We start from the raw sequence: 14,122 nt of genomic DNA, 5'->3' as shown, positions 1-14,122 counted from the left end.
CCTCTGGGAGGCTCAGACAACCCTCCAGAGGCTCCCCTCGCATTTGGAATATGGGGGTGTGCTTCCCCAACAACCACATGACCACACGTGGTCATCGGATATGCGATCCTGGTGTAAGCCGGTACATCACAAAGGGGCTCACACCTATACTCAATTGCCATACTGACTTAAATTGAGGGACCCTCAGGTGTTATTTACAGCAACTACAATCAAGAGAAAATGCCTCCTGTGAGGGAAGCTAGACTGTGCCACAGAACTTGCGAGCCAGTGCTTTCCCTGACTCTCCTCTCACTGGAACACAGGGATAAGCAGTGCAAGGACTGGTGAAAGCACAGTTTCTCAGGAGAAAGACTTGTCAAAATCTTGAGGTAGCAGAACTTTGCATTGAGCAAGAAATACATTTCATTTTACCGTTCAGAGTAAACACTAAAATGAGTTATTTTTCTGTTATTTTACTGAACTACCTCTTGCCATACCACCATAAAAAGGATTAAAAGGGTCGGCCTGGCCTCAGCTGCCGTGTAGGCCACCAGCCTCTTTTAGGCAGAAACACAGGGGAAAAACCCAGTCAGGCCTTAGTAATAGGAAGGGTTCTATAATTCACCCCTGAATTAGATTCGCCCCTTTAGGGGTTGATTAGGGCAAAATCCTGAATAATGTATTTAAGCATTTGTATCGTTAACCTTTGTAAGCAAAAACCAAGTCAGTATCTCATTGGGCCTAAAAGAGATTTGAGGAATCCATAAAAACACTTTTTACCCTTTTTCACCCGCTTAGGGGTTGAACTTCTAAAAATCACTTCTTACATCCTGGAAGGAATATACTCCCTAGTTTCTGGGTCCAGGGCTTTGGGCTGGGCATTGATGAATCAGTCAGGACATTAGTTTTTATAGAGAGAGAGTCCAGAATTCCAGTTCATAATTTGTTTGAGGTTGATACCACTTCTTAATGAGAAGTGGCTGATGGTTTATTTTCCAGTGTAATAACAATGCTAGTGGGCTCAAATTACCTGGTCATAGTTCCATTTCTAAAGGTAAATAGATGAACATTTTTATGGACTGGTTTAAGACATGATTCCAGTATACAATGAAATTTCCCATAAACTCTGAAATAACCTAATATACCTTATACAGCAAAATTTCTAAGATACTGCATGTTTCATTCTAGGTTATCCAAAATGTAGCATTTTGTGGTCACTTGGGATAAGCTCCACTGGCTACTGTGGGACTTTCTTCTGAGTAAACATGCATAAGATTGGGTTATAATAACCATGTTGAGCACCAGGCTTGTTGCCTGGGGAAAGGCAGTATAGAAACCAAATAAATAAATATTTGTATAATTGTGTGTTCTTCTTTAAAGGTTGAACTTTCCAACATCCATGATAAGAGACATATTTTTTTGTATAAAGACTATCCTTTCCTTCCACCAAAAAAAAAAAAAATAGTTGAGAGTTGGCAGTAATTCCAAATGCAAGGTGTGGGATAAAAGAGAGGTGAGGTGTGGATAAAAAGAGAGCAATGTGAAATTCCTCCACAGCCTAATACTCTCACCTCAGTGTAGTCAGTGTGTTCTGAGGAGCATGCACCTTCTTCTTCAATTTTTAAAAATGTACATGCATGCATAAACATTTGATGTAGACATTTAAAGTTATTTATGTAGATGTGTCTGTGCAGAAGACATGTCCTTTGCGTAGAGATGGAACTTGGAAGTTTTATTTTTCTTCTTCCCTGCTGCATTAATATTTCCTTTTTTACCATACAAAGGGTAAAGGTAATCAGCATTCCTAACTAACCCTTATGGAGGTATGTGTAGGGTGTAAAGGCGTCTTATCAGTTTTAAATTCACTGTATGTATTTGGCTTAGGAAGCCTGAGGCATAAATCTTTTGAAGCCCAGAGACCAAAATATTTTGCACTTGTTGCTAGGACGCAAAAGGTGAACTTACATTCTCTGGGAAAAGTATGTGTATGCTTGAGGTGGGAAAAAAACCACTTGTAAATGAGTTATATTTAAAATTGGCAAGAAAAGATCTAATAAATGACAGTGTACTTACTAGAAGATAAACATTACTGTTACAAAAGCAGTGGTAGTTCAGATATAGCTGAAGCAGGCATAGCTGCCAGCAGAAAATCTTTTTTTTTTTCTTGTCTGTAGAATCAAAATACTATACATATATTGTAGCATTTGCAATTTGCTATCATCGCGAGAACTTGTTTAGATAATGAAAAACTGCAAATTAAAATGGAACTATCATTTAAGTGCATTCCTAATAAGACTGAGAGCCTAATCCTGTGCTCGTGTCGCCGAGCACTGTCACAAATCTGCTAGCCTCACCGCCGGGCTCCCACCCATACTAGCCCAGCACCGGCCAGTGCTGGGCTAGCGCAGGGTGGTTGCCTAGCTTCCGCGACTTGGCGGTCTCCTGGACCGCCGGGTCACGGCACAGTAAGTGGGGACGGGGGTGGGGAGGAAGCGTTCTGGAAGAAGGGAGGCCAGCTGGGGTGGAGAGAGGGTGGGGGGTGGTGTGACATGAGGAGGGGGCAGGCTGGAGGTGTGCCGGGGGAGGGAGGGAGGCAGGTCCGTGGAGCTCCACAGGATTCAAGGCGCTTGTGGAGGGCTCCGCGCCCTACACAAGTGCCTTTGTGGTAAAGTGAGTAGTCCCATTGCGGTAGCCTGGGACGCACAGGATCCAGCAGCAGCCAATCTCGGTGCCGCCAAGGCTGGGTGCCCTGGGCAGCTCAGGATTCGTCTGTTCTTTAATCCAGAGATGGATAATTTTTTTTTTAGGACCAACTAAAATTAACTAAGGATACAACAGCAAACATGTGAATTCTATAGAAATTTTTCATCAAATAGACAGTAAGCAACAGGATAAAAAGAAGTGGTTTTTGTACAAAAAATCAAAATTATCCTAATTTTAATATTTCTATTCCTTTAGGCTTCCAAGGCATAGTTTTTTATTGCCCTGAGGAAAAAAAATACAAAGGTCTTGCAGGAAAAGGTTTGCTCTGTGCTGAAACCAACAGTATTTTGATAAGTTCAAATGTATGCAGGAAAATATCGTATAAATAGCAGAACAGGAAATTCCACTTGATCCAACACTAATTGTCATTTTTGGCTTCACTATAAGGCAGTGGCAAGCCTAGCATATTTATATGTGAGTTTTTGTTTGGTGTCCTAATTCATAGTATGGCAGAGATAAAATATTTGAAATTATCTAGAATTTAAACACATTTCATCATATTAAAATAAATGTAAATTCCATTCTGGATATAAAAATAAGAAATATGCAAATTTTGTTTTTGATTGGGAAGATATTTATATGACTTGAAAGTGACAATTTATATTTCTGGTTTTATTGCGTCCTGCCTCATCTGCAAAAAGAAAATATAGGATACCATATTGACCATGGTTTTATTTTCAATCCCTTCTTGCTAATTGTTTCTATCACTAACTTAGCCCCTTTTAACTATTGCAGCAAATGAGAGCCCAATCCTGAGCTTGGCACTTTGGCTTTCTGCCAGCGCGCACTGTCGCAAACGTGCCACAAGGCGCCTGGCCTCCACCACTCGGCGGTCTCACGGACCTCTGAGCCACAGAGCCATGGAGAGGAAAGTGGGGGTGGGGGAGAGGCAAGGAGGAGGTGTTCCGGGGAGGGCGGAGGGCAGAGAGAAGGTGGGGAGGAGGCATGACAGGGAACGGGGAGAGGGCGGGCAGGAGGCATGCCGGAGGAGGGAGCGGGGAGGCAGAGAGGTAGGTACTACATGAACGCCTTTACCTTACTGTCGACCTTTTGGTCAGCGGTAAACTGAGTAGCCCCGTTGCGGGTCTACTTCCCTTACCTGGGAGAAAGGGAGAAGGTGCCGCCTACAGTAGCCTGAGGCATGCAGGATGCGGCGACAGCCATTTTCAGAGCTGCTGAAGCTGCACACCCATGGCAGCTCAGGATTGGGCTGCCCGTTGACTCTTGATAAGCCACTATGACCCCACTATCTCTACAATTAGTGATGGTCATATTCCATTTAATCCCATCAAGCTCGCTAAGAAGTTTGGTTTGTTGTTTTATAATTTTTGTCTGGTCTTCATCAATTCTTGGAATTTTATCATGTTAAAAAAAACCAACCTTGTGGGTTTGTATATCATCCACAAACAACTGTCTCAGGACTCAGTCCTATCCAACTTCGCAGAATTGATGCAGCAAGCAACCATGCAGCCCCGAAGAGGCCTCTGTTACTGAACCTGAGACTTTTGCAAGCAAGGCTCTCTATGGCTGAGCTATGGCTGAGCCGTGGCTTCTCAGAAAACAAAAAACAATTACTGTATAGATTTAGCTGTATACTGTGCTCCAGATATCTGCATTAGCAGCAGGGCTTTTTTGTGATCTCTGCAAGTGCATGTAACAGGAAAGCCTGACTATATGTACAATCTGCAAACTGTATGACCATTCACATATTTCATGTACCTGTTCAAAGTTGTTGCTACTCCATACTCTAATGAAAGTATTAAACACTTTTTAACCATTATAATTAATGTTAGCAGAAACCACCAGGGATGGGAACTTGAGTCAGGTGTCTCAAGTCCAAGTCGCAAAAATACATGTTTTTTGCTGACTCATGCAGGCTTGAGTCACCTGTGTTAATGACTTGGGCATTGACTGAGTCTGAGGCTACTGACTCAGCACTCGGTTCCATGCATGCAGACTCAAGTCTGTGTCTGGATGTGCTTGCTTACTTTTTCGTGGCATGAAAGACCTTGTGGAGCCATAATTTAGACCAGGCGAGCAGCAGGAAGTTCCAGCCAAAAGGGTTAATGTTTTGCTTTTGCATTGGGTGGGAACGGGCTCTCTTGCCCATCTCTAAAGGAACCAGTGGTCATTGGATGAAGGGTGGGTGGTCTGATTTTTTCCTTTGGATGAGGTAGGGTAGGAGGAGGAGCACAAAGGAATTGGGTGAGTCTTGGAATTGACTGGAGAAGCTCAGGGAGGGAGAGGAGGCAGGGAAGCCAGGAGAGGCAGTTTGTAGTGATCATGCTTTCAAACTCCATGGCTCTTTTGGCATGGAAGGGTTAATGTTTTGCTTTTGCATCGAGCGGGGGGGGGGAGGCAGGAGTGGGTTCTCTTTTCTGTCTCTGAAGGAATTGATGATCATTAGATGATGATGATCCCGCACATTCCAGGAGCCCATGGAGCGCCCACACACGCCCCAAAGTCCTGGTCCGCTCCCTGCCTGCAAGAGTGTTCAGGCTCAGGGTGATCCCATAGGTCAGGGCTGCAGGATTCGCTCACTCCCACTAATGGTAGCAGTGGCAGAGCCAGCAGCCGTCCTGATGAAATGGGGGGGGGGCAGCAGGGTCCTTGCTAGGAAAGACTATAACCAGTATTGCTCTGCCTGCCGCTCGGGCTATCCACCAAGGATAGGTGGTCTGACTTGTTTCTTTGGATGCGGTAGGACAGCCCAAGGGGTTTCTTGCCTTAGAATTGGCTGCAGAAGCTGGGGGGAGGGGAAGAAGGCAGGAAAGCCGGGGGCGGTTCATAGTGAACACACTTTCCAAAGGATTGGATCATACTGGTAAACCTCCCAGCTGCTGCGCATGACTCTCCTCTCTCTTGAGCACTTCTGTCCGTGCTCTCATGCAGTCCGTCCCACCCCCTCCCACCTTGTTCTATCCCATCTGTAAACTTCACAGGAGTGGTTAAAGAGGACTTTGACACACACGCACCCTGGCAGCAGCTCTGTTATTTTTTTCCTGTGGGGCTGTGCCTGACACACATATCAAAAAGACTAGTGACTCAAGTCTTTTTTTAGTCACAAAACTGCTCTGGGTGACTTGGAAAGTCCCTCCCCCATTAGGACTCATTTCTGAATCCAATTGCAGGGTGGAGACTCATGACTCGACTCAAGTCAAGCTGCGCTGAACTTGCCTATCCTTGGAAACCTGTAGTGGTTTCTAGAAATTTAATAATCGAAACCAGGGTTATCAAACCCTTTTCATACGGCAGGCCAAGTTGCATTCATGGTGCCTGCTGAGGACCAGAAGCAATGTAATTAATATGCAGGACGTTATGTCATTAAGCAGGCGCTCATCAGGAATAAGCACTTTTTCTCACTTAGGAAGCACTTTCTCACTTAGGATTAGTTGCTAATGACAGAAGAGAAAATATGCAAATCTTGATCATATGGGTGTTTTCAAGATATAGAAGAGCCCAATTATCACACAGGCTGCCCTTTCAGCAGTTACACCTCAGCACAGCTCAGCAGCTGAGAGCAGCTGATGGTGGTGCTGGGAAAGCCCGAGGGCTGGATAAAGAGCTGCTGCAGGCTGTATTTGGCTCTTATGTTTGACACCCCTGGTCTAAACTGTGGTGACAAATAGGCTGTTTGGAAATAACTTCCTTATTGTGATTATTTGAAAATGTAGGTTTTCATTGTCAAGAATATTAACTTCTTTCTACTTGCTCTCCAGTTGTAAAACCAGTTCTTCTGCTCACTCATCAAAACAATTTTCCCTAATACTAAATACTATATATATTGTATACAATACAATACTAAATACAATACAAAAATATCATTTTTGCAAGGAGCAAATTGCTTGTAATACAGCCGTATTTTCCTATTAAAGCTTTAGAGTACATTAGCTTTAATAATTTCTGACATACTATTTATCATTCTGTGTCAGTCTATGAACTTTTCCAACAAATTGATATAAAAGTTTCTTATTTTCAAACCCAACTATGCCAGGTTAAAATCATGTAGCAAAAGCTGGAGGGAAAATTACTAAATAAATATTTAGCATCATCTTATCACTGCTGATGCTACAAGATGAATTTCATAAGGAAATTCTCATTTTATTTTATGGCTTTTGGACTTCCAAATGTATTGGTCACAACAGTTGTCGTGTTTTTAAATGCCGTCATGTTCCTTGTCTTATTACAGCATCACACAGAATCTACCAGCCCAACAGCACTGTCACCTTCATCTTTACCATTAGACTTGCTAAACAATGCAGTTGCTGGTTTTAGTACTGTGGAGGAACTTATCCGGTACCTTGAACCAGATAGATGGCAATTGGATTTAGAAGACCTGTACAGACCAACCTGGCAGCTCCTTGGAAAAGCATACATTCATGGGAGAAAATCTAGAGGTAAGGAATTTGTTTTATCAGTTTATTTTGACACAGGAATGTTAATCTCTTTAGAGAACTCATGAAGTCCAGGAGAACTAATTTTGTGTCTATTTTGTTATCAACTAATACATTTTCATCCTGACCCTCTTTTCTATGTATGTTTTAATATATGAGGCACCACTTGAATAGAGTCTCTGCCCAGTTAGCAGGGGTTATAGAGCAATACATCGTTAATTGAATTCATTGACCTCTAATCTGATTCAGCAAGGTTGCTTTTGTGCTATTTAATATAATTAAAATTCAGAAATGTTATTTTTTGGCTAGTGAAAGAATTTGTTTTCTTGAGGGGTGGATCACAAAGGTAAAGGAAGAATCACAGCTGCATTAAACCTTAAGGGCAGATAGTTCCCTGCTCCTGTTCCATCTGACCCAACATGATAATCATGTCATTCACAAAGGAAGGCAATTACATTGTTGAATCAATAGTCTTCAAATTTCATGTTCAAACCTGCTTCCTTACATGTATGCATCCTTTCACCTCCATTTGAATTTGGAGTTCCATTCAAAATTTCTGCCAGATGCTAAACACTGGGGCTGAGCTGAGAAGCAGGACACAAGGGGATGGGAGAGAAAGGAGCTATTTTACTTACTAGTAATTGTTCTGAGGCAGCAACAAAAACCAAACCAAAAAAAAATAGTCATTTTAGCTTCTTCTTCAAACAGGAAAAGAAGTGAAGGCACTTACGGAAATTGTAATTTTTATGAGGGCTGCTTCTATGGAAGTGCAGCACTATATTCCTCACAAGGCCTACAGCTCCCATAAGCATCTTCATCTCCCTTTCTGTTTGGAAAAAAGGTAAAATGGCTCCTTTTTGACTTTTTGCTGCTGCCTCAGAACAATTCCTGGAAAGTCATTTTCAGAGAATCTCACCTACTCCCCCCCCCCAACTTATCCGACGGTCATTGAAAACTCCATGATTGTTGACTCAAAACCTGCCCTCAACTTATCTGTGAGATCGACTTATATGCGAGTGTCTGCGGTGATAACCAGTGCCTTGAATTGTTTACATAGACACACAAAAGCCAACACAGTTCATGGAGTTGTTCATTCAAAATGCAAGTGGCATCTACCTGTGAAGATGAATTTCCTGATATGTTTATTGAAAAATAATTGCATACACATAATCAGAAAATTCGAATGAGAGTAAAATAAAGCTCTTTCCCATGCTCCTGTGAAGCAGAACATGTAATAAGAGCTAGAATCCTGTAAGATAGATGCACAGCATGTATCTAGAACAGGGGTCTCCAAACTCCGGCCCAGGGGCCAGATATGGCCCACGGAGAGCCTCTGTCCGACCCTTGGCCAGTCTCTGATCCCGAGAGCCTCTGACCCAGTTGACCAAACGCAACCAGAGTTGTGCTTGTGGGGTGGGAAAGGCAGGGAGAAATGAAGAAAATGTTGACTTCAAAGACTCAGCCCAATCCTAACCTGTGCTGGCACAGCAGGGCCGCATCTCCTCCACTGTATCCAATACAACTTAGGAGCAGGCTGGAGGCCTCCTTGGGGTAAGGGGATATTTTTGGCCCTTACCCTGAATAATGATCCAGCCTGTCCAATGGGGCTACTCAGTTATGCGCCAGCTGTTTAACTGCTGCAAGTCTGAGCAGCCCCGTGTAACTGCCAGGCCCAGGAGGTATGATACGATGGAGGTCTGCTTCACTGATCACACCCACATTACGTCACCCCTTCTGGAACGCTTTCCCATCAGCACTCCCAACGTCCTCATCCCATAGCTCAGGTGAAAGGTCAAACAGTTGTCCTCATGCTGAAAGCAGTTGCGTCAGGCCAGCACGCGCTCCAGCAAGTCTCCAGAGGGCCAGGAGACTAGGAGCTCCCCACGGGCCTGATTGGGAGCCCCTGAGGGCCACAAGTGGCCTCCAGGCTGAGGTTTGGGCACCCCTGTTTTAGAATGACAATCTGTCCAGGACCCGCCAGAACTGATGTCATGGCCGGAAAAGGCAACATCAAGCAAATTAATTAATTATTTACAATTATATATTTTAAATAGAGGGAAGGCAGCCCTGTTTCAACAAGTGAATTTTCTCAGTAACCTGCCTGCAATAACACCCCTCCGCACACACCCACAAATCAGAAAGGTTTTCAACCCTACCCAGTTCAATTTAAGTTCTTATATTTAAACCATATATCTATCAGGACTCATCTAGCTTTATAAGTCTAAGAAAGAAAAAAAAATTCACCTTACCAGCCCAAGCCTCTGTTTTATTTTTTATTGGAGGGCTGCCTTATGGAGCATTTGTTGAGCTCCACTTTCATCAGATCAGGACCATTCTGGTGGCCGTGCATTCCTCTTTGTGTGACCTGACCACGAAGCAAGGCACGGTTGCTTACTCATGAGTAAACACAAATGTGTAGCTTAGTTCACTTTCCATATGGCTCAATACATTCATCCCCTTGCAGGGTGAACCTTCTTGGGTGTTTTTAGGGGGCTGTGTTCATCAGATTGGGACCATTCTAGTGTTGCTGGATTCCTCTTAGCCTGCCCATGCCAATGAACTTAGGCAAGTTTGCCTGCTCATGAATAAACACACAGTATTGTTCAATTTCACTTTCCATAGGGCTCCATATATTTGCCTTCTCGGCTATCGGCTAAAATTTTGCGACCCACCATCAATCAGGTCATGACCTACCAAGTGGGTCACGACCCACAGTTTGAGAACCCCTGATGTAGAGTGCAATATGTGGAAAGGACCAAAGACCTTGCAAAGACAAAAGCAGCAATCATCCAGGACCAAGAAAAAGCTATATTGCACAACAAAGAAAAACCTTGCAGTGAGCTCACCCCACAAAAGATCTCATACGATTCTAAAAGTGAGGTTGGTGTAGTGGTCCTGATGCTGGACTTAGACCTGGAAGATCCAGTTCAAATCCCCATTCAGTCACAAAGCTTCCTGGGTGACCTTGGGCCAGTCACTATCTCTCAGCCTAACCTACCTCACATGCTGGTTGTGAGGACAAAAGGAGAGAAGGAACTATGTACACCACCCTCAGCCTCTTGGAGAAAGGGCAGTATTAAAATGAGAAAAATAATAATTCTATACACGTTTACTCAAGTTCTACTACGTTCAATGGTATTTACTCCCAGGAAAGCGTTAAGTGCTTTTGCACTATGGTACACTGAAACACTATGCTACACTAATGTGCAGTCCTATGAACATTAACCTATGCACATTAGTCCCATTGTCTGACTGATTTCTAAGGAAGAATAACTTGAGTAAACATGCATAGAGTTGAGCTGCATTTCTCTTAAAAAGCAGCTACATAGAATTCACTCTAGAAGGTGTTTCTGTTGACAAAATCTGATGCACAGGTGATGAGGAATTTTTTTTTAAAATTTCTTCAGTGGTAGATCTGAACCTGCTGAAGGAGGAAGTGCGAATGTACAGCTGTACTCCACGCAATTTCTCAGTATCATTGCGGGAAGAGCTGAAGCGAACAGACACCATCTTTTGGCCACTTTGTCTGCTGGTTAAACGTTGTGGTGGAAACTGTGCTTGCTGTCAACATGCCTGTAGTGAGTGCCAGTGTGTCCCCACCAAGGTCACCAAAAAATACCATGAGGTACAGTGTCTTTTTAAACTTTTCTATGTTGTAACCACTGAGAACTGTTTGTGAACAAAATTCAGATGATGAGTGAAATGCCAAACAATTTCTGCATTGAATATCTCTTCATATTGGAGGTATTGGAACATGATTATGGTCTTAAGCTCATGCCTATAATTTGTTTTGATATAAAGATGGTAAATTTGCAGATTTAATTAGATTAAAACTTGTGTCCTGGTTTTAATCTTGATTTGCAATCTTGACTTGCACAGAGGCATGCTTGGATGGAAAAAAAAATATGTATTGGAACCTTTGTCCAGTGTTTTGTGGGAAACTTGTCTTATTTCAAAAATAATTTTCAGGGAAGCTTTTATAAGCTTTTTGTGTGGCATAGGTCACTGGCATTCCCATTTTTATAGATGGGGAGTGACTGGTCCATGGATCATTTAACACATGGGTACAGCGTGGATTTGTACAGCTGTGGGAAAGGATTTGGTGTGTTTTGCACTGCCTGATTCTGGTTTAAGAGTTGGAATATATTCCAATAATCAAGATACATTATGGCGTTTTAAGTCTGAATTGAACTATCCTTTTACAGGTTCTGCAGCTGAAGCCCAGGAGTGGTGTAAGAGGATTGCATAAATCTCTGACAGATGTACCTTTGGAACATCATGAGGAGTGTGACTGTGTATGTAAAGGGAATACAGAAGGATAAAAGGAAGTAGATGTGCTTCTTTCTTTTATTGCGCATTTGAACACTGGCTGTTTCTGTTCTGGGGCTTGTGCATTAATTTCCTTCTATAATCTCAGTTGTTTGCTTTGAGTGTCTTCAGACTGGCAATCCTGGAGGAGAGGAGAGAAGATATCAAACTGGGATTATATCAGTAATGTAACAGCTCTGTTACTTCAAGGCCCACTATAAGGATGAGCAGAAGGCACCAATGAGGGATATTGTTTCTCCAAGTATTCATATATATCATCTCTTTCACTCATCTTGAATATAAAAGGATTAAAGTCTAGAGGTATAGGAAAAGACAATGCTTGAATGAAGCCTGGACTCTTTCTGCTCTCTTGCTTCTACAGGTCTGTTACATCTGGTTTACAGATCAGCACATCTGGAATTTCTCTTCCTTCTACTCAGTAACTCCTGTGTATTCTACATTGAAGTGTTCATTGTCTTACAAGACTGCCTTATTCTGAATTAAAGTTAATTTCTCACTGATACAAGTATAAAAGTCTGGACACTTTCCCATGGCTTCTTTCAACCACAGTTCCTGTTGTTTAGCAAAACTGAATGGTCAGTACATATGAGCAAGGAAGAAAAGGTTGAAACATGAAGTGGCTTTAGTTCTTCTCACTATGGCCTGCAAGTATTTGTTTGTTTATATTTGTATTGTGTAAATTTTTATACTCTTTTTTTGACAGCATAACAATTTGCTTTTCTAATCTTGTTAAATATAACTATTTTTTACCAAAGGTATTTAATTTTTTTTTAATTACAGCCTAGATAAACTACTTTTTTAGTTTTGTAAGACTTCTTGGAGACTTCTTGGAGTCAGAGATTTAGGACGCAAGATAGCTGTTTCTGCAAGGCAAGGAGCTAAATGGTGCATTTGCACATAAAAAGGGAAAAAGATTAGTCTGAATTTAAGTTGTGTGTAGTGTGTTAAATGATGCTGGAAATTAGAATAATCATGGTTTCATAATAGCTATTCAATGGCTCTTGTTCATATTCTTAGTGCCCCAATCCAGGTAAAGAGGTCTGCGGGCAGAAGCAGGCTTCCGCACGCAAGAATGAATATCACTTGTTGCACCATAGACATAAATTGAATATGCATCAGAATACACATCTGTATTCTCTATCAACACTGCTTTCCTTTCAATGGGATATATGTTTCAGTGTACATTCCCGTCCATGTTCTGGTGCAATTACTTTTACTTAAATATTGGTTTTAGTTGCAGCTAGCACTAAGCCAGGGTGTAGTTGTGTTTAAAAACAGTCAGAAGTCCAAATGAAGAGACCCATTTTGCATTACAGAATTCTAAACAGGTTTATTCAGAACTAGGGTTCCAGATAAGTATGTTTAGGATGCAGTCTTACAGTGCAATCCTATGCACGTGTACTCAGAAATAAATTCCACTGTATTCAGTGGGGCTTACTCTCAGGAAAGTGGGCATAGGATTGTAGCCTTAGTTCATTGTTTAGTTAATAAGCAAAAGATCTTGACAAGAGCATAATCATTATTGACATTTCAGTGCCTCCTTGCCTCCATAATATATAATGTGTTAATGAAAAAAGCGCACATATTTATTGCTTCAGGTGTAAGGGTTTTTATATTATTATTGATTATTTCCTCTTAAGGACAACAGGCTTCCAATATTTTAACAATGTATAGTACAGTTTCATGAAATGTGGTATTGCTTATGTACAGTCTTTACGTAAACGAGTGCATTTATCCCACCCTTTGCCATCTGAGAAAAAAGCAGTAAAATATTTTACTTGTAAAATGCTTTAAGACTGTCTAGCGTGCTCTCCTTTTTTCAGTTTACTGCTTAGATTTATATATTGTAATATTTCCACAAAGTAATAGTGGAACAAAGTACTCAACACTGAAGAATAGAACTTCGAATAGAACGAAGTACTCAACACTGTTCATACATGGCAGTAAACATTCATAGTCAGTAAACATTCCCATCATTCCTCATTTTCCATGTTATTTATATTGGACTACCTGATATAGGCATGCCACAGAAAACTAGTCTTGCCACTTGCTAAAGAAGAAAACTTGATATCCAATTAGCATTATAGGGAAGAAATATAATTTGGGTCTCTTCTTCCAGCAGCCTTATTGTGACTATTCTAACGTATACTGTAATATGTTGTGCATGAATATGGGTAATGTGCATGAAATATAGCACCTTTTCATTTGACCATCTCATGTTTAAACTTCAGAATTGTTATTTTAGGCTTCCCACACAGCGAGGCTGATTATGTGTTAACACATATGTGCATGTAAATGCACATTAACACATGCACACAAGGAGAAACCACCGCGCACACCCGTCTATAAGTCGATCTCACAGATAAGTCGAGGGCAAGCTTTGAACCAGAATCATGGAATTTTCTATGACCCTTGAATAAGTCAGGGGTTAAACTTAAGGGGGTGTCTGACTAATTTTGTCTGATTTCACCCGAGGCCAGATCCTGCAAAAAATAACCTACCTGCAATTGTTACCCAAGAACTGTACAGTCTCTAATTTATTAAAAATATAGTAAAAGATCATAAGTTATATTTTTTAACGTTTAAATACTGGTCTTCACAACCTTTTTGTAAACACTATCAGAGTAAGTGCCTGTAAACAACATACCAGTAGAACC

At 41.6% G+C, this 14,122-nt stretch overlaps 1 protein-coding gene across 2 annotated transcripts in view; it reads left to right on the top strand.

Moving 5' to 3' along the window:
* PDGFC (platelet derived growth factor C) overlaps nt 1-13,259 on the top strand; it is a 159,049-nt gene extending 145,790 nt beyond the window's left edge. For both annotated transcript variants that reach the window (XM_066632228.1, XM_066632230.1), the window contains exons 5-7: nt 6,932-7,139; nt 10,544-10,761; nt 11,342-13,259. In XM_066632228.1, coding sequence (XP_066488325.1) covers nt 6,932-7,139; nt 10,544-10,761; nt 11,342-11,458 — 543 coding nt within the window. In that variant the 3' untranslated portion in view covers nt 11,459-13,259. The remainder of the gene's footprint in view (nt 1-6,931; nt 7,140-10,543; nt 10,762-11,341) is intronic.
* The last annotated feature ends 863 nt before the right edge of the window (nt 13,260-14,122 follow it).

This window comes from Tiliqua scincoides, chromosome 6 (genome assembly GCF_035046505.1).
Source record: "Tiliqua scincoides isolate rTilSci1 chromosome 6, rTilSci1.hap2, whole genome shotgun sequence".
In the NCBI taxonomy this organism is placed as follows: domain Eukaryota; kingdom Metazoa; phylum Chordata; class Lepidosauria; order Squamata; family Scincidae; genus Tiliqua; species Tiliqua scincoides.
This window is presented reverse-complemented; position numbering and strand designations above follow the sequence as displayed.